The sequence below is a fragment of the Gallus gallus genome, chromosome 4, assembly GCF_016699485.2.
Source record: "Gallus gallus isolate bGalGal1 chromosome 4, bGalGal1.mat.broiler.GRCg7b, whole genome shotgun sequence".
Taxonomy (NCBI): Eukaryota; Metazoa; Chordata; class Aves; order Galliformes; family Phasianidae; genus Gallus; species Gallus gallus.
In genome coordinates, this window is record NC_052535.1 from 45,162,099 (window position 1) to 45,188,039 (window position 25,941).

General features: G+C 40.5%; 1 protein-coding gene across 10 annotated transcripts in view; it reads left to right on the forward strand.

Moving 5' to 3' along the window:
* Positions 1–20,208, forward strand: part of RASGEF1B (RasGEF domain family member 1B) — a 129,384-nt gene extending 109,176 nt beyond the window's left edge. For 9 of the 10 annotated variants that reach the window (XM_046941296.1, XM_046941299.1, XM_025149791.3 and 6 more), the window contains 13 exons: positions 4,456–4,638; positions 5,705–5,827; positions 6,680–6,817; positions 9,933–10,145; positions 10,242–10,316; positions 11,459–11,554; positions 11,736–11,838; positions 12,531–12,610; positions 14,396–14,491; positions 15,777–15,872; positions 17,181–17,304; positions 17,979–18,051; positions 18,865–20,208. In XM_046941296.1, coding sequence (XP_046797252.1) covers positions 4,456–4,638; positions 5,705–5,827; positions 6,680–6,817; positions 9,933–10,145; positions 10,242–10,316; positions 11,459–11,554; positions 11,736–11,838; positions 12,531–12,610; positions 14,396–14,491; positions 15,777–15,872; positions 17,181–17,304; positions 17,979–18,051; positions 18,865–18,889 — 1,425 coding nt within the window. In that variant the 3' untranslated portion in view covers positions 18,890–20,208. Of the gene's footprint in view, positions 1–2,374; positions 2,831–4,455; positions 4,639–5,704; positions 5,828–6,679; positions 6,818–9,932; positions 10,146–10,241; positions 10,317–11,458; positions 11,555–11,735; positions 11,839–12,530; positions 12,611–14,395; positions 14,492–15,776; positions 15,873–17,180; positions 17,305–17,978; positions 18,052–18,864 lie in introns of all 10 variants that reach the window. The other variant, XM_046941297.1, reaches the window with a different exon arrangement.
* Positions 20,209–25,941: the final 5,733 nt, after the last annotated feature.

Here is a 25,941-nt window from a genome sequence, read left to right on the forward strand (position 1 = left end):
TGAATTTTGCCGTCAGCATTTCCAGCTGATTTCTTAATGCTCTCTGTTGGACAGCCAATAAACTGTCTGTTTTGCTTGATGATATGTGACTGAATTAAATATAACTCTTAGGACTGATGCATACTCAACTTGTGCATTGGTTTGCTTTTAAAGGAAGTGCTTGGAGCAAAGTCCATTAATGATTTTTTCTAAAGGAAATACATCCTAGGACATTAAAAAAAGGAAAAAAAAGGGTTTTTTTTTTTTTTTTTTTTTTTTTAATAACATGATCCCAGCATTGGTTGTCTCTGAAACTTCTTGGCTTTCAGTCCAGCTGTCTGCTCGTAAATTTGGGTAGGAAGGAGTAGCTTCGTGTGTTGTCTGCTGTTAAAGATGGGTGGTATTTCACGGCATGCTTTGGCCGGTCTGTTGCCTTTGTGCGTGCTTTTCCATTTAATTCACTCTGAATCACTTGAGCTTTACAGGAATCACCATGGAGTGTGCAGTGGACTGAACTTTTGTAGACTCTTTAGAGGCTTGTGACATATAATTCCTGCTGTGCAGATCCGTCGTACTGCTGATAAGAGATACTTGGGTGGCTCGTGTTTTAAACCTCCCCTCTGACACAGGAAAAAAAAGCAGAATGTGGGGTTATTAAAGAGATTTACAGATTGAAACAAACACATTAATGGCAGAATCAGTTTTGTCTTGGGCTAAAATTGAAGGAAAATGTTAAGGGGGCTCACATTGCTTTTTCTGCCCTATGAAAGCAGAGCACAGGTAAAGGGCGGAAGGGGGGCTGGTCCTTGAGGTGTGGACCTTCAGCACATCAGCATCAGGAAGAGCTTCTTGGTTATCTTCCATTTTCTGTCCTTGCAGACTGAGAAATTCAAGGAATGCTTCATGCTCCTAGGATCCTGGAACTTCAGTTTCGAGTGACTCAGGCTCTGCCTGGTTACTGTGCCAAAGTTCTCATACATGAGCTATCAGTCAGCAGCAGTGCATCTGACCTTCCCACGTATCAGCTGGCCCTATTTTAGAAAAGAATGAAGAAAGCATTCCTTTCCGCATTCAGGAGGAAAATGCCTTTTATTGCAGTCCACTTCCTGGTCTGTTTTTTTGCTTACTGACATCTTCATTTGCAGCCTATTGTTGCCTGGGTAGTTATTTTGAGAGCTTCACAATGTTGTTCGCCCTCTCTGGTTTTGGTGTAGATGAAGAAGGGGCTCAAAGCTCAGTATGGTTTCTCGTGCCATCCTCTCCACTTCTTACAGGATATAGCTAATTAGAAGTGTTTCTGAAATATTCTTTGGGAGAACAGCAATGAAGGAGCTGTAAACTGAAGTCAGAACTGTAGGACAAACCAAAGGTACGTCAGGGAAGAATTGCAGGAAACAGAGTTTGAGCAAGAACCGTTCCATGGTGGTTTCTGTGAGTAAGGTGTATGACACGCTGATGGAGGAGTTTTCAGAGTTCTTATCTTTGTAACAGTGTGAGCTGTAGGATTTCACTTCACCTTTCAGATGCTTTGTAAACAGAGCAAACACACCCAGGATCTATGGAATGCAAAGGGTGGCCTCTGTGTGTGGTATGCTTTGTTCTGGGGAGCCTGGAGTCAGTGTATGAAAAGCAGCGCAATTTTCACCAACTCTTTAGAAATACTTAGGATTGAATTAGGACTGAATGTTGCTGCTGAACTCCTAAACCGTACTTCGTTCCTATGCCCTGCACCAAGGCTCATTTCTTCTTGCGTGCTTTCCCAGCTTAGTGCAGCCTGTTAAGTTTCATCATCCTTTGCTTTGCCATAGCCCGAGTTTATAACGGCCTCCTTTAAGAACAGTTGGGGGAGTGTAATCCTTCTGTATGTGTGGTTTGGGGTTTCTGACATATATGGCAAAGCAGCTCTGTGGGGATGTGATTGCACGTTTGAGATTAGCACTGTGTGTATAAGGAGGTGTGCTTCAGTCATATAACAAATGCTGTTTGAAGGCAGAGTGATCTTGGATATTAAGGTCCAAGATCTCATGTTCTCTGTAATGATACCAACTGTGGAAACATGAGTTTTATTTCTCTTTCCACGATGCATGGTTACTGACTGCTCTCTGTCACAGGAGAGCATTGCTTGTAGAGCCAGGAAATTATTCCTCTGCTCTTTCCTTCAAGTCAGATCAAGTTGGAATTTAATAATAACTTTAAAAAACAACACTTGTTTCCTTTTTAAAAAGAGAGGTGAAAAATAAGTGTTCTGCATATTAGAAATAGCCAAATGCTATCTCTAATAAAAAGTTCCTGTTTTAACTCTCAGGATGTTTTTTACTCAAATCATCTTTTCTTTCTGATTGTCTAATTGCTGCTTGTCAGATAGTGTATTGCTTTGGTTTACCAATCTTTTCAGGTCCTAAGATACATCTGTTCTATACACCAAGTCTTTGTGGACCAGATTCTGTGCTGTGACTGTTATTTCAATTCCACTCAAACTACTCTGAAGGCAGAGTCGCTGCTATGGATTGAGCTCCTGAGCTCCTTATAACTAAGTACGCTGCTTTGTACCTTCACCTCCCTATGAGAGACAGCAAAAGAGTCTGAGTACTTGACGAACCCTGCTGGACAACCACATGTGTTGTATGAATCATCCCATTGGCTGTGCTATATTTATCTCTGTCACACTTTGATATCATCCCTTTTCATCACGTGGAGAACGTGTCCTGGCTCTTGTTCACTTACAAGTGAAATGCTCAGAGTGCAAACCTGGGGCATACAGAGCATCTCTTCCCTCGTGCAGCGTGGCATCTCACTGAAACAGAACTGAGCCATCTCCATCAAGCAGCTTCCAGAAATAGACAGCAAGCAAGTAAGCCATTATGTGCCTTGCAGGGCCATCTTTTTGGAATTTTACTGTAGTGTTATGAATCAGGATATCTATAAATGACCCAAGGATATTTTTCTTTTCTCTTGATTCAGGCACTAGGAGGCCCACTGTGCCTCAAATGCAGTTTTGTCTGGAAAAACAATCTGTATGGTTGTGGGTGTAATTGTTGTACTAAGAGCTAAAGGACTGCAAGCTTCAAAAAGATTGCATCCCTTCTGGAGTTAGTTATTAGAATTAGGCACTGCCTGCTGATTTTATGCAGAAAACCTGGTATTTTAATGAGGAGTAATGTATACTGTGCATGTGGACAAAAAGTTGGAGAAGACCTTTCTGTGATTCTTACTTGTTTGGGTTTTTACCATGGTGGAAATTAGTGATATGGTGGAAGTGGGGGCTTTTCCCCAACTGCTTTATCACCTCTGCCTTTGATGAAGTCAGATACTACCTAACTCTATGCTGGTTGGTGATGGTGATGTAAAATCATACAACCGTAGAATCTTTTGAGTTGGAAGGGACCCTTAAAGGCCACCCAGTCCAACTCCCTTGCAGTGAACAGGGACACCTACGGCTCCATCAGGTGCTCAGAGCCCATCCAGCCTGACCTCGAGTGTCCCTAGGGATGGGGCTTCAACCTCCTCTCTGGGCAGCCTGTTTCAGTGCCTCACCACTTGTATTGTAGCAAATTTCTTCCTGATATCCAATCTAAATCTCCCCTCTTTTAGTTTGAAACCATTTCCCCTTGTCTTATTACAGTAGACTTTGCTGAAGAGTCCCTTTCCCGGTCAGTCCTGCACCTTGCACTCTTACACTGTAGTGTGTGTATTTCCTTTATATTTCCTTCATATGATTTACTTCTCCCCAGTTCATCAGGCTGACAGGAACTGAATTCCCTGGCCGAACAGCTGCACACAGTGACTAATGTGACTTTTCAGACACACTCTCTGATTCTGATGCAAATCTCTGTTGGCATCTTGCGAAGCGGATTAGTGCGGGTCATGCAGGGCAGGAGCTCTGCTCCCATCCCTCTCTCTGCCCTTGCAGCCGAGTTTGGCTTTCCCTTATTGTTTACTCACCGAATCCCTTGGTCTTGTGCTGCTCTGAATGCCTCGGTTGTGTAGCCACGCTGCCAGCAGCAGGGAGGCTTTGGCACTCAGGTCCCCAGGAATCCAGCTAATAACTTAATAGCTTCTCGTCCCTACCCAGCTCTCTCTGCAAAGTGCTTTGTTGTGAGCTGGGAGCACACAGATGGCAGAGTGCTGCTTATCTCCAGGCTGTCACATTGAGGTTATTCTCAGAATTGGGTGCCTTTACAGAGTGAGGTTTGCTGAGTTCTGCAGCTTTAGAGAACCTTTTCCACAAACAGGATTTGGTACAATGGAGAGAAAAGCAACAGCATCTGCACTCACAATGGTGGCTCGGGGGCACTACAGCTTTTTTCAGACATGCTCTGTAGGAATTATCTCTACTGCTGTGTGCAATTGACCCAGGATGTGATACTGTTTCTTGGGTTTTTTTTGTTACTTCTTTTTAGTATGATCCCGTCTGTTGAGTGTAGAACACCATTACACCTTCTGATAATGCTCTGTTCTGTGTGTGTGTCTCTCTAGGAAAGGATGCCACAGACACCTCCCTTTGCAGCAATGTTTGACAGCAGCGGCTACAACAGGAATCTGTATCAGTCAAAAGAGGATGGCTGTGGAGGACTCTATTACCACGATAACAACCTCTTGTCAGGGTCTCTGGAAGCTCTGATCCAGCATTTAGTGCCCAGTGTAGATTATTATCCTGATGTAAGTATGAGATATTGCACTGGCACCACATTGTTCAGAATCAACAGAAACTGGACATGAGAAGGGGATGACTGTCATTTGAGAGCTCCTGTCCTGTCCAGATGGATGTGTGCCTTGAGGATTTTTAATATATCTTTTAGAAAAGAATGGTACCAAAAGGTGTTGGGGGCAGGATGGCTAAGGGATGAACTATGTCACTTTCTGTTGAAAATCTCTGGTTGAAGACATAACTCTGCTTGATTTCATAGATGAATTTACAGTTCCAAGACAGGATCCTTACAGCTCCAAGACAGAACTGTCCTTAAGCTCTTGGTTATCTATTAACGCTCAATGTAAAATTTAAAAATGAAGCTACTTATGTACTGATTAGTCAAATATTATGTATTTCAAGCTCTGAGAACTGAAATGTTGTAGGTTTTGTGGTGGGTGTTGTAAATACTAAACTACCAGCAGCATGGGAGTAGATTGAATAATACATTTCACAATGAGTTCAAGTAATTATACATAGAAAGCCAAGGCAAAATAAGGAACCTTTTCTTCTAGCCCCAGAATGAGCTATTATTTGTTCTGTAAAATTAAACTTTGTATGAAGACCGATTGCTTTATCTAGAGAAACATGGGAACAAACAATATCTGTGTTGATACTCGATGTAGATTGGACTTACAGCATGAATTTTATTCTCTTCTTGGGCTAGAAAGAGTTATGCCATAGGGCACTGGCTCTTACAGAGGTGTACTGCAGAGCAAGGGATATGAGCTGAGATTCTGGGTAATTTCAAGTACTAGGTTTGTAAGTACACTGTGTACAAAAGCAGAGCTAAACCAGCCCAGTCCTGCCTTGTTTTGGTTTAATCTTGCCTAATTTGGCTCAAGCCAAACAGTACAGTACTGTGTCTGGAGCAATGACAAGTGTTCAATTAAGTGATTGTTGCTGTAGTAATAGCACTCGGTACAGCCAAATGCAGTTTTGTTCTGCAGATACTAAAATGACTTGTCTGGAGCAGGTTTTGAGAAAACATAAAATGATGGTGATTTGCCTCTTGATCTGTCTTTCTCTTGTTTGCAGAGGACATACATCTTCACCTTCCTTCTCAGTTCACGCTTGTTCATGCATCCCTATGAGCTTATGGCCAAAGTTTGCCATCTGTGCATTGAGCAACAGAGACTAAGTGAGCCTGTCCAGGACAAGGTAATAATCACTCACTCTGAGAATGTGACCTTCACTCACTAACATTTGTGGGAAATCTCCACACTGTTCAGACCATCCTGCATATTGCTGCTGCTGCACTTTTCATTTTACCAATACGAGGGACAGAAATAAAAGTGATGGCAATTAATGGCACACTCTGCAATGCTTGCTTTTGTTTCAGTGTTCCAAACGTATTAATGTGTGGTGTCAAAATGTTGCAAAGAGGCAACAATGAATTAAGCGCATGAATGGGTGTTTCACTGACGTGTGCATTCTTGTCTCAGTCTTTGTGGAGTGGCTTAGCTTGCTGGCCACTTGCATGGGAATGCATTTTCTTTTCTGTGCATTCATACGGTATATAGTGAAAAGGAAACAGAATGTGGATGTTGTCATAGAGCCTCTTTGCCAGTAGAAAATAACGTAAATTAAGTTACTTGAATCCTTGCCCCAGTTTTTCGCTATGATTTACTGTACGTACGTACATAAGCGGTAAATGATGCTTAAAGCTTTGAGAGTTGATAGCCATAAATTACAGAACCACTAACGTATGTCTTGCTGTGTGACATTCTAATAATGAAGGGAAAACGTGGATATAGATATTCTAAGATTTTCCAGTTACCTGAGACCTAATTTCTAGCCCATTTAAGCCAATGAGAGTCTTTTCATTGGCCTTAATGGGTATTGACTCTGGCCTGTAATCCAATGAAGATTTAAGTTAAGCTTAAAAAATTAACTGACCTTCATAGCTTTACCCTCTGTTGTATTCTGCAGAAAGGAATTCTATTTCTTTTGTGTTAGCTGTGTTGTGTATTGCTCTTCCTCATTATGCTCTCCTTTTGTACTTTCAACTAGAACCGAATACGAAAAATAGCTCCCAAAATCCTGCAGCTCTTGACAGAATGGACAGAGACATTTCCTTATGATTTTCGAGATGAAAGAATGATGAGAAACTTAAAGGAGTTGGCACAAAGAATAACCAGTGGTGATGAGGTAAGATGCCTGTGAACAAAGTTATTGGATAAAATGCTTTGATATTGCGCATTTGTTATTGTTAATAACATGGTATGCCTCTGGGAGATTAAGGCAACTTGTTATGATGGTTCTTAAAGGCAAAAAGTGCTTTCCCATACCTAGTGTAAGAAGAAACTCTATAGCAAAAGCAGATCCTCTTCAAAGCAGAGACAAGGTTCACCCCATCCCTAAAACCATGAAACAATGTGCAGACAAGCACAACTTTGAGGAGGTTTATATTTTTCATTTTTAATTATTTTGCCTGGAAGAAGCTAGATAAAGTATCAAGAATTTTTGGACCTTGGGAAATCCCTACCTGTGTGGTGCGAGTAACATTTGCTGGAATCAGGCCTCCGATCTTTATGTCAGTGGAATAGATATTGCAGGCTTGGAAAAACGTTTAGAAAGAAAAACTGGATCAGGAAGAATCATCTTGTGTTTAAAGGATTGGATCTGGATTCAGTCTGTTGTATTCCTTCCTCTAAAAGCAGAGGATGAGAAAATCATTTCATCTTTTTCTAAGTGCCGGTTCTCAGGCTAAAGTAAAGTTTCGTGGAGGTCTTATGAAATACTCTGCTGCTTAATTGATACTTGTCTTTTAAGTACTGAAATAAACTCAACCAAAATTCAAGGCTTATTTTCACTTAGTGGAAAGGCAGTTAACAAGGTTTCGATAAGCATCTCATGTGTAGCTGGCACGACATCAAGATTGCAAAAGACATTGGAGTGGCATTTGGAGGAGCTATAAACACAAAGAGCAATTGCTAAATGGCATCATGTTTCTAGCCTCCCTTAGCTTAATGTTACATACATAAGCTGTTAAATAATGATATGGACAAGGCAGCAAACAGCCTGTTAACAAGCTTCAGTAGGTAAGCTCTACTGGGAGGAGTTGTGAGTGCTGCCAAAGCCTGAAAAGGCCTTGAGAGACTGTAAATAAGGGTGGAAAAGAACAAGTGTAAAATTATTCGGAAGCTGAAATAAATTTCTGTGTTGTGAAAGAGAGAAGGAACAAAAGAAGAGATGTAAAGGGACTGAGATGCGGCATGGAGTATAAATGAAAAAGAGCAAACACAAGTTTAGAGTTACTACAAGATATCTCTAAAGGGGACTTTGGATTGCGGACAGGATAGGTTTGCCTTTGCTACGGAGGCACATTCCCCACAGTGTTGATTTGTTTCTCGGTATTCTTGTAATTGGAAGATAAGGAATTGATGTCCAGATTGAGGAGAAGCAGTAAGATGGAAAATCATCTACTGAAAAGAAAGGCAGAAGCTGGCTGGACAAGCTACTAGAAAATGATCTGTGGGCAGCAATCTTACTCTGACAGGGAGTTACAGATTTTCCCTAGCTTCCATGCTGCATGTCTATGTGTCTTCAAGTTTTCCCTTAGAACAATAAAGGGAAAGCAAGTGTTGCAGTAAATTGACTTGCATTACTGTGAGCTGCATATCAGCAAATGGCGACTTCCTTGATCCCGCTTTTCTGCATATTGCTTGGATTTGTTTTTGTGAGTTATTACTTTGAAACAGCCTGTTCCAGTTCACCTGTCTTTTACTTTTAGCTTCCTATTCCACTTTCTGAATTATTGTGCTCCACTGCTGTTAAGAGCTATCACTGAGAATCCAGCTAAAACCTTTCACATTAAGATATTGCTCCACCAAAAAAAAATTCCATAGGATATTGAAGCATGATTATTAATTTCTTAATAAATATTTTAAAAATCTCTATATTTAATTCCATTCCTGCCACTTTTCCTCTCACTGTCTTGAGAGATCATGCACATGAAATATTTCCAGATATTGTTCTAGTCCTTTTTATTGCTTAACTGACCTTTGCTTCAAGTTAAGCCTTATGGAGCTTTTCACATCAGCCATTACCTCTGATTGCCTGATCAGTTCCATGAAAATGCTGCTCAGTGTCTTTTTCTGTAAAAACACTTAATGGGTAGATGCAAAGCCACGTCAAAGTCACTCCTGTGCTGCTCAGTCCTCAGAAGTTTTAAAATATAACTAAATGTCAGCGTTGTTCCTTTTATTAACAGCTACAAGACTTGTTAGGTATGGTGCAAATAGAAAGTGGTGTATTTGGGGAAAAAAAAAAAGAGCTTAAAATAAAATAAAATAAAATAGACTAGAGCTCAGGAAGATTTAATTATGATCCTAATTTCACAGCTCTTGTTGCTGCATTGATGTAGGAGCTAAGAGACAAGTTAGTCATAAGGTATCTAAATAAACCAGAAGGTAAACTTGTTCAAGCATCATCTACCAGGAAAGAGGAGTGTGTAATGTTTTGGAGTTCAATTAAGAGTTTAAGGAACAGGATACTGCAGGCTAAGAGCTCAAGTTGCCTTGTTTCTGTGTGGTCATGCAATACAAGAGTTCAAGTAGTTCAGCTTCACAAATTAACCAGTTTTCTCCCTAGTCTGGTTATCAGTTTTGTGTTGACATGAACCACAAATTCAGATGAGGTTTATTGGTTTTGTTTGAAGATTAACCCACTGATTGTTAGGTGGTTTCCATAACAAGCCAATATTCATCTGAAGAGTTTCAGATGCATTTTCGGTCTCGGTCGCTTACCAGCTGAGCAGGAATATGCTTTGTAAAGTTCTCTTACATCATACCTCAAAAAAAATCGGAAAGGAAAAAGGCCAGTGAGGCATATTTGTCTATAGAAAATCAAAACACATAGAGACCAGAATGCAATTATTTACCACAGAACGGTCCAAATTCAGCCTTGGTTGAATACCACTGACCTCAAGAATGAATTAGACCCAAAATAGTGCTGTTTATTTGGTTAAATTTTGAAATACTTATAGCAGCTTTGGAGAGAAGACTGGATTTATTAGAATATGGGAAAAGTTCATGTGTTCGATCACACAGTATTTTGCTACTAGTAGGTTTTGGATGCTCATTGTTTCAACTACCTATATTTTCCATCAATAGCTGTAGGCTGGCATCTGGAATTTGGAAGAGGGGCCACTGGGGGTCTGTTACAGAGCTTTGCCTCAGCATCAATCTGCTTTGATGTCATGCAGACTTTAATACTGTCCATTTCCGTCTTGAGAACATCTCTTGACTGTTTCATGTCACAGATGTATCGGAAGAACGTCCAGCAGCTCCTCCAGAACCTGCTTCGAAAGCTCGCGACTGTTAGCCAGTATGAGGAAGTTCTTGCAAAAATCAATGCAACGTCCACAGATCGCCTCACAGTCCTAAAGACCAAGCCACAGTCCATCCAGAGGGACATAATCACTGTCTGCAATGATCCCTACACATTAGCTCAGCAGCTGACACACATAGAGCTCGTGAGTTTTAATTTTTTCCAGTGTGGTTTTATTCTTTTTCTTTTGAAATACAAGTTAACAGAGGATCTGACTTGATTGCTTGTGTGCTTTATTTAGGAAAGACTTAATTATATCGGGCCAGAAGAATTTGTCCAGGCTTTTGTACAAAAGGATCCTTTGGATAATGACAAGGTAATTTGGAGATCTGCAGCAGCTCTGAAACGTGACATTTAACATCCTAAATTGAAATGCCCTGTGAACTGCAAGCGAGGACCAGCAGAAGCAAGCTTTAAAGTGAAAAGGCTTTAGTATTCATCTTAACAATTTTGTTTCATCAATGCTTTTTCTTCTTGGAGCACATCTCCAGGAGCTCCAGAACACAGCAAACAAATTGCATCAGTCTAACCCATTTGCTGTTTGTTTGTTTTTTTTATTATTTAGACTGAGGGGAAATTTAATCCTGTGAATGTTTTCTTCCAACGACCTTTGTGGTCTACAGCACAAAACTGAGTTTAACTTTGGCTTTTTCATTACTTGCTTTCAACATCTGCTCTTCCTTTTACTAAACTGAAGGTAGAGCAGCCATTAAAAAAAACAAGCGGGGAGCTCTAGGTCAGCATAAAATGAAGGACAAACATGAGTGTTTTTAGGCAATTGCTAGTTTTATCTCTTTGGGTACTGTCTTCAAGACTATTTATGCTCCTTAAATTGTACAAAAGGGAGTTAGCTAACACTAGAATTACCATCCAGCCTAAAACTAACCAATGGAATAGGATGACTCATTGGAACAGGTTGCCCAGCGAGGCTGTGAATGCCCCTTCCCTGGAAGCATTCAAGGCCAGGCTGGATGCGGCTTTTAGCAACCTGGTCTAGGGGGAGGTGTCCATGCCTATAGCAGGGGGTTGGAAGTAGATGATCTTAAGGGTTCCTTCCACTCCAAACCATTATGCGATTCTATGACTCAAGTTTATATTTTGTTTTTATGTGAGGTGGTATCTCAAAATGACTTTAATTAATTTAATTTAATATTAAGTAGATTCTTAATTATCATTGTTTGCTTAAGTCTATCCTGATTCCTCAAAGCATGCTGGTTGAACTAAGAGCAGGCAACGGATTCTATGTGGCTCCTTGAGTGCCTCACTGGGTCAACAGCTCAAGAAGAAGTGATGCATACCCAGATACTGTCAATTCTGCATTACCTCTAAGTTTTTTTTGTTGTTGGCGAATTGAGTTAATCCTGATCACTTTACAGTGTCTTGAGATGGCAAGACAAAAAGCCAAAAGGTCCCTCTTGGGTGAATATTGTAGTAAAAACTGATGTTTTTCCTCTGCAGAGCTGCTACGGAGATCGAAAGAAGAGCCGTAACCTGGAAGCATATGTGGAATGGTTTAACAGGCTCAGTTACTTGGTTGCAACAGAAATCTGTATGGTAAGCAAGGACTACTTCTGCTAAAATGTTTTGTTTAATCATAAAAACTGTGGAGTCTTTTTTGCTGTGGTGATGTTATAGTGCATTAGCTCTTCCTGGGGCAGGAATGGGTGTTGTTTCTTTTGGGTCTGTGTTAGTACTGTTTCCTGCTAAGAATCACAAGCACGTGCATTTCTTGCAGCCCGTGAAAAAGAAGCACAGAGCAAGAGTGATAGAATATTTCATTGATGTGGCACGGGAATGTTTTAACATTGGGAACTTTAACTCCTTAATGGCTATTATTTGTAAGTATGCATTCTCAGACATGTTGTCCCTGTTTCAATCTGGGTAAATGAAGTGTGATACTTTCTACAGGAGACTGCTGCTTAGCATGCAGTTGGGAGGGGAAGTGACAGCAAACTGCTAAATGGTATTGTAGTATTACCTCCATAATAAATTATTTACTTTTTAACGTGCATCACAGATAAGTTTTCATTGTAACTCTTACATCTCCACTTTTTGCTCCAGGCTTTAATGCGAAGTTGAAATAGAAACTCCTGTAATATGGAATATTGATGTCTTCCATAATTTCTATAGCACCACAAATATCCAAGTGGTTTGAAAATTCCACACCTTTATATCTGATAGAAAACTAATGGGAGTATTTGTTGAAATTGGAAAGCTTCCCAGATACATGGAATTTTCAGTTAAATTTGTAAAAGGAAGAGTTGAGAGAATTTGGCTTTTTTACTGCATATTCATGCTTAACGAGACCATGTGAAATAATGTCATAGTATTTTGTTAGAGCTTTTTTTTCTGCAAAACATACTGATCTTTGTTTCCAGTATGTTTTTATCACTGAACTTTCAACAAAATAGTAAGTCTGACTTTTGAAAACATGTATTATTGGTAATAGCTCCTTTGCATTAGAAATACTTAACAGCCTTAGATAATCTCCAAGATTTTTAAATGTTCAAACAATTTCTCTTACACCCAGCTGGCATGAACATGAGTCCTGTCTCTCGATTAAAGAAAACATGGGCAAAAGTGAAGACTGCCAAATTTGATATTCTTGAGGTAAGTTCAACCAATACTTGGACCCATGGCTGTTTATAGCATGCTACTTTCAACTGCTCTGAAGAGCAAGTTTGGCTGCTTTTTGGCAAGTTTAATTTAATATATATTTGCTCTTAACAGTGTAGGCAGCAGGAGCAGGGGGATGACTGTCCTGCTGTACTCAGCTCTGGTGAGGTCACATCTTGAGACCTGTGTTCAGTTTTGGGCCCCTTAGTACAAGGAAGACATGGAGACCCTGAAGCATGTCCAGAGAAGGGCAGTGAAGTTGCTAAGGGATCTGGAGCACAAGTCTTATGAAGAATGGCTGAGGGAACTGGGATTGTTTAGCCTGGAGAAGGGAAGACTTGGGACAGACCTTATCACCCTCTACAACTATCTGAAGGGAGGTTGTGATGAGGTAGGGTAGGTACCCCTCTTCTCCTGGGGTAACTAGTAATAGGACATATGGCCCTAAGTTGCATCAAGGGAGGTTCAGGTTGAATATTAGAAAAAAAATTACTCTCCAAAAGGGTAGTCAGGCACGAACGGGCTGCCCAGGGAGTTGTTGGAGTCACTGTCTCTGGAGGTGTTTAAGAAACATATTGGTGTGGTCTAAAGAACTTGGTTTAGTGGGCAGCATTGGTGGTAGGACTAGATAATCTTTGAGGTCTTTTCCAACCTTAATGATTCTATGATTCTATGATTAATGGAAATTCCAGAGAGTGTAATAAGAATCTTTCAGCTGACCTGTGCTTTTTCAACATGGAAGGAGTAAATGGAAGCAATTGTCTTTCTACTTCCAAAACCCACCTTCTAAATGGCAGTTCCATATTTAAAATAGATAACCTCTTGAAAGGCAGATATATAAGAGAAGGTTGGCTTTGATTCACCTAATGCAGTTTTGTCTTTGAAAATGAAGTTTAGCCATCAGGCTGCTGCTTTGTCCATTCAGAGAAATTGATCTTGATTGATTGCCAATTAATTTCAGGTAGTAGAGACCTTTGGCAGAGATTGTATAGGGGCAGCAATGTACGAATTTGTGATATACTCAGGAAATGATTTACAAGTTAATTAGCTTGGTCTAAATGGCAATTGTTTAACTCACTCTATAAGTAATATAGAGGCAGTGTAATGCTCATGACACAACATGAGGTGTTTATTAATATCAAGAGTTGTGCTCTGACAACGGATTAAAACTTGACAGTCAAGCTTGCTTCCTGCACCCTTGGGTGGGAGATGACCTTTTTGTGTCAAGGGTGACTGCAAAGCTCTTAATCAGCTCTTAATGTCACAGTCCTACTTCGTTCAAACATATTATGCAGGCTGGGCTTTGCTGGCTAAGAACATGTTTTGTGATCTGTACAGTCATCCTGACCGCTACCAGGTTTAGCTGCCTGATCTTCCTCTGCCATTGCAGCTGAGTCAGCTCTGAGAAATCTGCATACGTAGGAAAATCAGAATATTACTGCTGAGACCCATTGTTATATTAGTTCATGACTTTGACTTTTGAGTTAAAGATGAGCCAACTTCTTGGTGGAGAAGAAAATATAAGGTCTATGCTGCCTGCCCTTGTTTTCCTGCTGCCTACTTGTATTGGATTCCTTCTTGTGCCGTGTGAATGTTTTTTTAAAACTCATGCGCCTCTTCTGATTGAAGGAGCAAATGAAGATATGCCCCAGTTCTTTAAAAGGCTCTACTTTAAAAGCTCCTGCTTTTTAAAACAGTTGCTCAAGTGAAAAAGTGTTGTGTCTGGTGATGACACTGGCTCTCTGAAGCTCATTATTTACATTTCTTCATGCTTTGTAGCATCAGATGGACCCTTCTAGCAATTTTTATAATTACCGGACTGCTCTGCGTGGAGCCACCCAAAGGTCCTTGACAGCTCATAGCAGCAGAGAGAAGGTATGTTTACAAATGACTTGACAATGTGCAGAGATGAAATAAGCTTGTTAAGTTGCATGGTAAGCTTTTCTCTGGGGATTCTGATGTTCAAAGGTGCTGATAATTGCTGAAGGAAGGATAAGGAGAAGTGCTGATGGAAATGCTAGAGGACAAACTAGACACAGGAAGAATAACCAGTGGTTTCAAAGAGACACAGCTGGGTATCTTTCAGTTTTAAATGGCTTTAAAATCTACTAAGGAGAGAAAGAGATTCTAAAACTGGAATATAGACAGATCTTCAGTCTGGATTCCATGGGGTCTCTTTCCTGTACAGTGTTAGAAGAGCATTAAATAAACTCTAGAGATTTTTACTCAAGAAGGTGAGCTGAATCAGGTATTTGTGGGAAATGGTGAGTTAAAATCCCCCTTCACTGATTTCTGGACTTGCTGCAAATTATACATTAACAGGGGTGGCTTTGTTTCTTTACTCTTCAAAATAAATTAGCTTTTGAGAAGTAAAGTGGATTTGGCCACACATGAATCCAGAATTGTGGTTGTAGTTCTTGTGAAAAGGAGCCACCCATTCCTAGCTGCCACCCGTAGAAGCAGTTGTTCATCAACTACTTTTTTTGAGAGTAAGATGAGTTTTAAGACTTCAGAGAAAGAGCTCACACATTGTGAAATGTTGCAGTGAAGTCTTGTTTGGAAGTAGATATGGTGACATTTGTTTTATTCCCAGTTGCTAGAAGGATGTCCGGCTATGCAAAATTTTGTGTGCAAATTAAAATACAGTCATTTGAAGGATGTAAGAATGTTACAATGTTCTCCAAAGACAAACAGATTCATTTGTTCAGTTGTGCTTTGTGCTTGAGACAGTCAGTGCCAAGACTTGCTTGAACTCAGGGAACTGTAGTTCAAAAGTCATTTACTGTTTTTCTAAGCACACCTCTTAGCCACAGTGAGCAAACAATCGAGTGCCAACAAGTGCTTCAGTTGTGACCTTGAAAGAACCACATGCCAAGAAAACTTCAAAATAGTGAAAGCAGTTTGGCACAAAGCTGGAAAGGAAACTGCATGGACTAGCTTACCATCCAAGGGAGAACTTTCTTCATAGAGGAGCATCATGTATTATAAAATGTAGTGCATGCAGAATTTTTGTTCAGTGAAAGGAGAGAGAAATAATGAAGATCTTATTTTTTGGTATCTTGCTTAGCTTTTGTACCACCTGACTTCTTTTGAATGTCCTCTGTAGAGCAGTATATTTTTAGTCAGCACCAGACTGAGAGTAATTTTGTTCTTTCCTTAGATTGTGATACCGTTCTTCAGCCTCTTGATCAAAGATATTTACTTCCTCAATGAGGGCTGTGCCAATCGTCTTCCAAACGGTCATGTCAATTTTGAGGTAAGTAGACCACTGTGGCATTGAGTGGAGTTTTTGTATAGCATCAACCTCTTCAGCAGAAAACTCAAGGCAGATCGTGATTCAGCTTCCACTGGATTCTAGCATATAGTTTGAGTATCACAGAATCACAGAATGGCCTGGGTTGGAAGGGACCTCAAGGATCATGAATCTCCAGCCCCCCTGCCAGGCAGGGCCACCAACCTCCCCATTTACTAGACTAGGTTGCCCAGGGCCCCATCCAACCTGGAGTACATCTGTTTCTTCTCACAGGAGTGAGGAGGTAGTCAGGAAAGTGCAGTTATGGTGGAGTTTGAATATTTATGGGAACCAATTCAAGTCACAGCTATTTAGTTGGAAAACTCAGAACATCTGCCCAGTGCTCAAATCCATCTATATATTTAAACTCATACATTCACTTAAGCTCAACCAGTAATCATAGAAATTAGTATTTATAGTCTTCTTTAGAACTCCTAAAGCAAAAGGTGAGTTCATCCTTGTCAAGATATGTATGTGATACTTTTGTGTGTGAGTCACAGAACTGTGTGATATAGGAGCAGTGAAGGAGTTTTGAGTCTGTTTCAGTAATTCTTTTGCCTTTGATTTCGTGTTTCTTATCTGTGGATTACCCGTCATTTGTTTTCTAGCGCTTTCTGTTCTAAAGATGCCTGGGTCACTGGCTCAAAATTACACTGATTCACTTCTTGTAATCAGCCTCAATTAGCCTGGTTCTAAAGTTAGATGGTTTGATGGTCTGGAATGTCTTTTTCCACAAAGAGTACAAGTACCCATGAGGCATGTTAAACTTTAATTGAAAGAGCTTATCAATGAGTGACAGCAACTCACTACATAGAGAATTTTTATTTCTGGCATCAATTTGCAGCAAGAAAATGGAGTGTTTCATGTTGATTAACTTGAAATGGAACATCTGGATTTCCAAATGTCAGTGTGAAGCATCTGTAGACTTGATGTGAAAATTACTAAATACTTCACTGTGAAACCGACAAACAATGAGTATCATCAAATGTGAAAAAGTTGGGTGTAGAACTGTTACCAGTTATTTGAAAGGAAATTGAGTGCAGATCATGATGTGCTATTTATTTGCATAAATAATAACAATTTCACCAAAGCTGAGGATTGGGAACTCATTCCAGGTTGAAGTAGAAACACAAGAGTTGTTCGGTTAAGTCATGTATAACATCTAGCAAGCCCCCAAGCCTTGGACTTGAAACTGGGATCTCTCTGCTCTTTAAATTATATTCAGGTAAATAATACCCTCATGTATCTTTGTTTCCTGTTCTACTCTGGCAGAAGTTTTGGGAATTGGCAAAACAAGTCAGTGAATTTATGACATGGAAGCAAGTGGAGTGTCCATTTGAAAGGGATCGGAAGATTCTGCAGTATTTACTCACTATCCCAGTCTTTAGTGATGATGGTAAGGAGCTTTGGAATTCCTGCAGATCCTGTGTCACTGGTTATTATTTTGTCTCTGTCCTTGTTAGGTCATTCCTTCCTCCCAGTAAAGAAAGAATTTGGCCTGAAACGTCTCTGTCTGGAAAGTTTAAAAAATGCTTCTCCCTTACAAATAAGAGAGAAAATAAGATTTTTCTTTTTAAGCTGTGAAAATTGACTGTGACCTTTTCTCTGAAATGGAATGAAAATACTTGATTTGATATACAGACCCTGTAAATATCATTTGAAGTTTATTTATATGGACTTTCAGGACACTTAAAAGGGTGCTGCTTGAGAAAGGAAACTGGGACTTAGATGGTTTCTTATGAAGCACCATGGCCCTAGGCTCAATTTTTCCTTTTGAGTGTTTTCTTCCACTCTCATGCTTCTCAGTTCACACTGGCTTTTTTTTTTTCTTTTCTTTTCTTTTTTTTTTTTCCTTCAGGGCAGTCTTTGTTCTCATACACTTTTTGTTAGTATTGTCTGAATGTAATTATAAGCAATGTTGTACTTTATGATGGGATTCTGTAGCCCTAATCTGAGGGATGGGTAATGTAAGCCAGCTTCATTTAACTTCCAACTTCCATCCATTTTCCAGGGCGAGCAGATTTTTAAATGCCAGTAGATTTAACTTATTGTATTTGCTTGTGATTGCAGCACTTTACTTGGCTTCCTATGAGAGTGAAAGTCCTGAGAATCACATTGAGAAGGACAGATGGAAGACTCTGAGGTTTGTGTCAAAGGTTACTCACATCAATAAATAAAGAGAATAGGATCTGGAGCTAGCATCAAACAGTTAAAACCAAATGGCACACTATGTGTTTCAACAGATGGGCCCCAGCATCAGCATAAATCACCCTTTTGCTCTGGAACTCTTGGAAAAATGAGCACAGTTTTCGTATGTAGCTCTCTCAAACCTTCTCTCCCTTAGAGGATGGGAATCTAAAGAAGTAATTGAGTATCTTAATTTTTTACATTACTCAATGTAGGAAAAGTACTTTCTGAGCTTCAAAGAAATCTGGTTTTCAGGGAGTCCTTTCTGGAAATACTGTATCCCTTTCTGCACCTAGTTTTTCAGGGATCACAAAGATCATCCTGAGTCAAATGTATTCACAAAGCCGGGTAATGGTTTAGCGCCCAGTCTGGGAAAAATAAGTTGAATCAACTTCTGGCTTTCCTTCCACTGCTGGCTGAACATAGATGAGTCAACTCTTTCATTTTACTAATTTAAGAAAGATACACGAATTGTTACGGCACTGTTTTACCTTCTCCTTTGTCAATTGTGTACTTGTGTCAATTGTTTCCTTTGTGTACTCATGGCAGAAGAGAAAACTATTTATGTGCATAGATAAAGACATGGAATTAAATAGCATGTGCATTCCACACAAAGGCAAGGTGGACAGAGAAAGTCTGTGGGCTAGTAGATCTGCAATAACGCCAACCTTAGTTTCACAGGATCCTTATCTGAGACACTCTGAAAGTAACTGAGGAGATTTACATCATTCTAATGGCTGTTTTGTTCATGTTTCCCTCTTCGTTTCAGGTCAACGCTTCTGGGCAGAGTCTAATGCATGGGATGGCTGCTACTTCTGCTGTTGCTGTCACCGAGGGGCATGGTGTGGTTTATGTTTTTGTGCACCGAGTGGCATTCAGAGTGATGAAAACTGTGCAGTCAGTTGAGATAACTTGTCGACAAAGATGAAACAAGTTAACTCAAGAACAAACAGGCAGCTTCTCGTATCAGACAGATGAGATTAAATCCCAGCCCACTCTCAACTTCAGTATTGATTGAGGACAGCACTGACAGAAACCTTTGAAGAGCTCAGATGCCGCCCATGAATCATTTCACACCTGGATGGAATATTTTTTCCCTTCTTCATGCTGGAACTAGCTGCTATAAGGACTCTGCAGAGCTGATATGAAGTTATGGAGGAGAAAAAAAAAATCACTGTTCCTTACAGTGGAAACCCAGGTCTGCATTGACTTGCTGATAAGCTGAAGATAGCCAGGAACTCTGGTCAGGACTGCTAACAAGGGAAAGGACTGGACGCAACAAATTGGCTGCTGGGGAGAGTTTCTCCCCACCACTGTAATGGTGGCTATTTTCTTTTTTTCCATTATGTTTTTGAGTTGGCTGCTGGCAGGCAAACTCACTATAAGTTATTTAAAAATATATTAAGTAATAAAAATTTAGACTGTGGTAGAACAAACACCTGCTCAAAAATATAGTAGCTATGTAGCGTGGACTATTTTACAACTTATAGAGAGGTTTTTTTCTTTCTTTCAGTTGTTTACAACTAACCACTACATGCTACAGACATTCTCATTTTTACTATACAGTTTTGTTACTCTAATTTTCCATATTTGACCTTCTTATAGGTTAGGTTGAACAAGCTGACTTTTCTAGAATGGTCTTTGAGAAACGGATGTACAAACTATGTTGAAATATGAAAGTATGTTTTTAAGTCATTTTTATAATAGTGTTTTTTGGAAGGGTAACAATGGAGAACACAATCCAGTTTGATGGATTTAGCAAGATGCAAAAAAAATGAAACAAAAAAACCCAACGAGGCTTCTTCCCAAGTACATCTGTGAACAAAGCAGTCTCATTGTTTGCTCTATGGGTTATTGCTCTGTGAAGTAATTCACTGTGTTACACACCTAATAAGTCTGTAGTAGCTCTGAATACGTAGCCACTCTATTTATGCTAGGAAGAACCGATAGGGGGGAAAGAAACTGTAGCTGTAGATCACCCTGGATGTGAAATCACTAAGCATAAGCAGATACCTGGCAAAACAGGTACTTGCAATTATCCTACCACTGTTGTTAAGACAAAAAAAAAAAAAAAAAAAAAAAAAGAATAAAGATATCTATTTGTTGCACTGCATCTGTTGAGTTTTCAGGTAAGGCTGATGTTTAAGTCAGTATTCTGTGTATCCCTTTTCAGGCATGTATTTAACTTCTAAATTCTCTAAGAATGTGCTGTAGTGGCCTTCATCAACAGGAATCCGTACTGACCTTACATACTGTCTGTCTGCCAGTTCAAGATGCTGGAAGTAGATGAACTGTGTATTCCATGAGCACCAGCTATGGAAGTGCCCTCCTATTTGGTGAGGTAGGGTAGAGGAGGAAGAAGAGATCGACTGTTTGAAAGAAGTCTGCTTCTTCAGTTTACACGTTTATACCCCAGCTTTCATCAGGTGAGGGCTATCCAACCTTTCTCTGTACAACCCTAAAGGAGAAATAGCGTTAAGCAGCATCTGCTAGAGCCTGGGCTCTGTGTGCTGTATTTTGGGGTAGGCTCTCTGCAGCCTCTGTTCCATTCTTCAGTTTTGAACATCCCAAGCTACTGTTCTGTTCTTGAACCATTGATCTGGAAACAGGCAATAGCGCATATCTGCAGCAAATGGGAGAGAAAATGACCCTTGTGTAGCTATCTAGCTCCTAAAGGAAACAATGCTGCAAACTCTCAGAAATGAGAAGTTAAAATGACTCATTAACCGTATGGAACAAGTGTTCAGTCAGTACTTCAAATCCCTGTACAGTGCTGACAGATGCTCAGGGCTTAACAGGGACAGAAAAATCAAAGTCTGCCCTGTCAAATGTCTCAGACATGACCTGGATTTCTTTCTCTCCGTGGTGCAAGCAAAGACAGAAGCTGGGGGTGTTAAGGATCTGTTCAAATCCTTCTACTCAGAAGAGTCAAGATGTCCAGCTGTGCCGACAAGAGCAATGCCTGTCCCTGTTACTCAAATATTTCCCATTTTTCCTACTTAGGTACAGCTTCATGGCAAAACCTTAAAAAGAATGTTTGGTTGTATGCAATAACATGCCAAAGCCTGCTTAAAGCCATCACCTCCAACACAGCAAGCAAGAAGCTCTACCTCCAAGTGATTCCTTTGGAGTTTTTGTGTGCAGTCTTTCTAGACAGTGTTTTCTGTCAAACAGCAGTGGGCAAGCTGTCGTTCATCATCCAAGATGTTTTTTGTAAGGGGTAATGCTCCCTGGTGCTTAGAGTGGTAATCCTGTATTAGTTGTATGCAGTGGGACCTCTGGTGGGCATCTGGTGGTATTTCTGCTGAAAAGTTTTTTGAGAACAAGGTTTGGTCGTCAGCCCGATCCAGATGGCTCACTTCTACCGAGCAGACATACCCTATGCTGTATTTTATGGTCTCTGAGTCTCGTGTCATCAGCTACTTTTCAGCTTGAAAACATGGCTGATAAGGATTTTCAAGGGAACCAGCCTATTTACCACGCTACTATTGTTAGACTTTTGCTTAGCACACACTATGGGCTCCAAACTGCCAGATGTGAAGTGTGAGATTGGTGCCAGAAAGTGTACTGTTGGCACCAACAGACCACTTTGTCACAATTCTACTGTGCTGGGCTAAGTTCTTCGGGAATAAGTTTATCTTTAATAGAAAATTTCAGCTATAGCATGACCCTAAAGGATGTTTCTTTACAGGACAAATGCATATCCTGTAGGGTTTCTGCTTTGGTAGTGCTGTTCTCCCCTGCTCTATCAAGTCTGGAGGTTGGAAGGGGATGCTATTCTTAGGTGGTAACAATTGCATTTAGATGCTGAGTGCTTCACTGCTTTTTATTATTGTTTTTTTCCTGAGAGAAAATGCATACAGAGGATGATCAGAAAGAGTTGTGGTTGAAAGTTGAAGGCAGATGGCTGAGAACAGAGAACAACGTGGACAAGGAAGTCCAAAGGAGCACATATTGATGTCAAACAAAGAGGTTGGTTCCACTTACAGGAAATGATCTATCAATTGCTAAAGTTGCAGCTGCACTGGGGGGCCCTACTGTTTCTCAGGGAGCACTGATGTTTTCTTGGCTATGTCTTTCAGAACTGGGCTATCTCCTGCATTTTATTCCTGCCACCTTTCTCAAAATTGAATGAAAGTATGAAAACAAGACTAAAACACAGCAAATGAAAACATCTACAGGAGAACTGCTTTTAGCAGAGGTTGGTAGAAAGACAGAAATAATGAGGGCTGGGAGCATGTCTGTCATTTCAGAGGGAGAGAGGCTCTACTTACACCTCTTCCCCAGCTGGCTCTAGTTTTCATTTTCTGCAAAACAAGTCAGAGGAATAAGAGAAAAGGAAGAACACAAGAACAAGTTATGGAATAAAAGAGAAGAGGATATGACAGGAGATTGGTTAGCATCCCTTTCCTGAGATAATTAGTGTAAGTAGTATTGAATAGAAATGCATGCAAGCAAAGTCAAGTTACAGTGGTTTTACTATATTTGCTTGCTGATGCGGAATCTATGCTCATACACAGAAATAAGCAGAGTGATCTATTGATTGAAAGGAAATAATAACAGCATGTGAAATTCTAGCAAAAGTCACCCAATAATACAACAGTAAAAAAAAATCAGATGATAATAGTAATAATAATTTGGAATCTTCTACCAATTTTTACACAAGCATTTGGAATTGCTGAAAGTACTCCTGCCTAGCATGTCTCTAATCCAGATAATTCCATACCAAGAGCTAAATGATTTCACTGAGCTGTCACCCACTGTCAATAAGCAGTTTAGCGGTGTGAGATTTGAGGAACAATGTGACACTCAATGATGAAAATGTGTGTGTGATGAGCAGGATGTGTGCTTTGGTCCTTAGTTTCCATGGCAGGCACTGCAGCCTCAAAACAGGCAGAGGTGATTTGAGACACTGTAAGTTAGACCGGGCTTCCTACACATAAATTATGTAGGAATTTATTCTAGTTCTGATCAGTTATTCCCAATGTTATTGTATTTACTTGTCCCTGAGAATCTTGCTGCTTTGAAAACCCAGGTAGGGTAGATTACCTTAGTGGGAAAAAGAATGAAATAAATATGAAGAGAATGAAAAGTCTCAGAAACTTGGAGTTGAAACTTGGAATTAAAGGGCAGCGCAGATACCTTCTGAGGCAAATGAGTTCACCAAATGGAAGCCCTTGTACTTTCCAAAGTTGACATAGCTTTCATTTTTTTCCATATTAACTGGAGACAGTCATATTTTTGCCTTATACTGTCTGCCCTGTTTTTCCCAGCTCAGACTAGGCTGCAGTGATGGAAAGAACTGAAGAGGTGGCTCTTCTGAAGCTGGGCAGAGGAAAACAGGACTGTCACTGGCCCATAGCAGCACAGTGCTGTATTGAAGGGGAGAGAAGGGTGTCATTGCCATGTGAAAGTCCAGCGAGGTCTGACTGCAGATCTGATAAAATCCCATTTCCATAGAAATATTCTGTTGTGAATGTTTGGGGTGAGAAGAGGATAGGCACAACAGCATATGAAGTGAAGGTTCTCTAACTTCGTTCTGAAATATGGCTCTATTTATCATTTCCATATCTCACACAGATGATCAAAACTGTGCAGAAAGGCTTTCCCTCTTATCCCCATCCTAGTAACTGATCTACTTAACACCACTGGGGCCATTTCTCAGCACAGTTATTGCTCAGTGGCAATTTGTCAATAAAGAAGCAGATAATTTAGGTACAGCTAACTGAAATCAATCACACGGAATGATCTGTTGTGACATTTACATGGCAATTTACATGGCTTTACTGAAAAAGATGACTAACATCGAGAAAAAAGAGCTGAAACCAGGAAAGATAATTGTCCCTTACACGTGAGAACAAATTCCAGGTAGATCCACACAGTTCTGGCTGGCTCTATTGAGCTTTTTTTTTAAGGAACAGGAGAGATCCTTAAAAAAAACCTGAGTAGTCCTTTCTGGGACCACTCAGCCATCCTCTTCTGTCGATGTTATGTGAAGCAAAGTAAGTGAATATTGCCCAGCAGTGAGAAGGTGCACACCAGTTTGCCTCTCCTGAGGAAAAGGCGTGAGAATTCCAAGCACTGTGTTTGATTACAAAGGTTGGAACTGATTCTAATGATTACTGTAGCAGGGAACAGAACCATACTGAAATGGTTTCGTATGAACTTCCACAAGGCATTTTTATGGTGCTTTCCAGGGGCTCCTCAGACATCTTTAAATAAGATGTTTACAGTGAAACCCATTGCAGCTGAGATGCATCCTGATTAATTACCACGGTGCTAAGGAAGTTGTCTTCTAAAGAAGCAGCTGTCCTTGTTGGCTCTGGACTTCCCTGTCCACATAGCACAGTAGCTGACTTGATATTTTGCTTCTTGTAACCACAATAATGTTAACCGCTTCCTTTATCAAAGATCAAATTTACTTCCAGAAATCTTTTGAAAACAACAGTCATATGTAATAAAACAAAACACTGGGGGTTGCTAAGGAAAACTCAGTGTGAAGCAGGAACTGAAAAATCGTAGTAAGTCCTTTGAGAACAGTCAATTTCTGGCAAATTCCTTAACTCTTTCCACTTTGGAGTCTGTTCTAACAAAGGTAGCTTTTAGATGATTGGAAATATGTACTGTGGTTATCCAGAACTTCTAGAAGCATGTTACAGAGGTGTCCTGACCGAAGTAACCGTGAAGATTCTTTGAACTCCATAGTTCTGTAACTCTTCTACAGAAAAAAAACAAGAGTCAGAATGCTTATGTGAGCTTTTGTTTGGGGTCTTAATAGTACCTTTAATCATGCACTTTAACTTTTGGTTGGCTGTGAAGTGGTCAGGCAATTGTATGCTATGATCCTTGAAGGTCCCTTCCTTCTTCCCTCTCCCTCCTCCTCTCCTCTTTTCCTCATTTTTCAGCTGCTGTCACCAGCTCAACCACTAGATGTCTGCAATGCACAGAAAACTGAAAGGTGCCTTGAGAAAAGCAGTTGGGAAAAGGAAAGGAGAACCAAGAGGGAGGGAGAAGGAATGCAAAAGGACCTGAAAAGGCTCATTGCCAGGCCTAGCCACCCTTGAGCCAGGGTTGATATTCAAGCCTCTCTTGTCAAGCTCTCATTTCAATGCCCAGGGCTATGTTTCCACCACCAGAAACTGATAATTTTATTTTCTTTGGAGAGTGGGAGGGAAAAGGAGCACTTCCTCCAGCTCCAGCCTGGTGTTATGATGTGGCAGTGGCATGCTTTCCATCCATATTAGGGGGTACTCTTAGCATGATTTAACCTGGTAGGTGGAAGATGGTGATAGGATGAGATATAATGAGCCATAAGTTGCACCAAGGGAGGTTCTGGTTGGATAATAGGAAACTTTTATTCTCAGAAAGAGTAGTGAGGCACTGGAGCAGGCTGCCCAGGGAGGTGGTAGAGTCACTGTCTCTGGAGATGTTCAAGAACCATTGAGATGCTCACTCTGAGGGATATGGTTAGTGGGCATGGTAGGGATGGGTTAATGGTTGGACTAGATGATCTTTGTGGTGTTTTTGAGCCTGAATGACTCTATGATTTTATGATCTCCTCTGGCTAGGATGGCACAGGGCAAGGATGTCCTGGAGACTCTCTGTTTCAGTAGTGGAGTGTACAAGGAAGCAGATAATAATCCAGGATGACAGCCTAGCTCTGTGACAGGCATGTACCCACAGAAAGCATGGCCTGTGCAAGATCAGGCACTGGGACAGCTAAGCACTGTGCTCCCCAGGTTTCTAGGTCCAGTGTTAAACTCCACCTCTGACCCCTGTATCTCCTTTGTCATGCACAAGCCTACCTCCAGTTTTTGTTCCCCATTCTTTTATTTCTGCAGTTCAC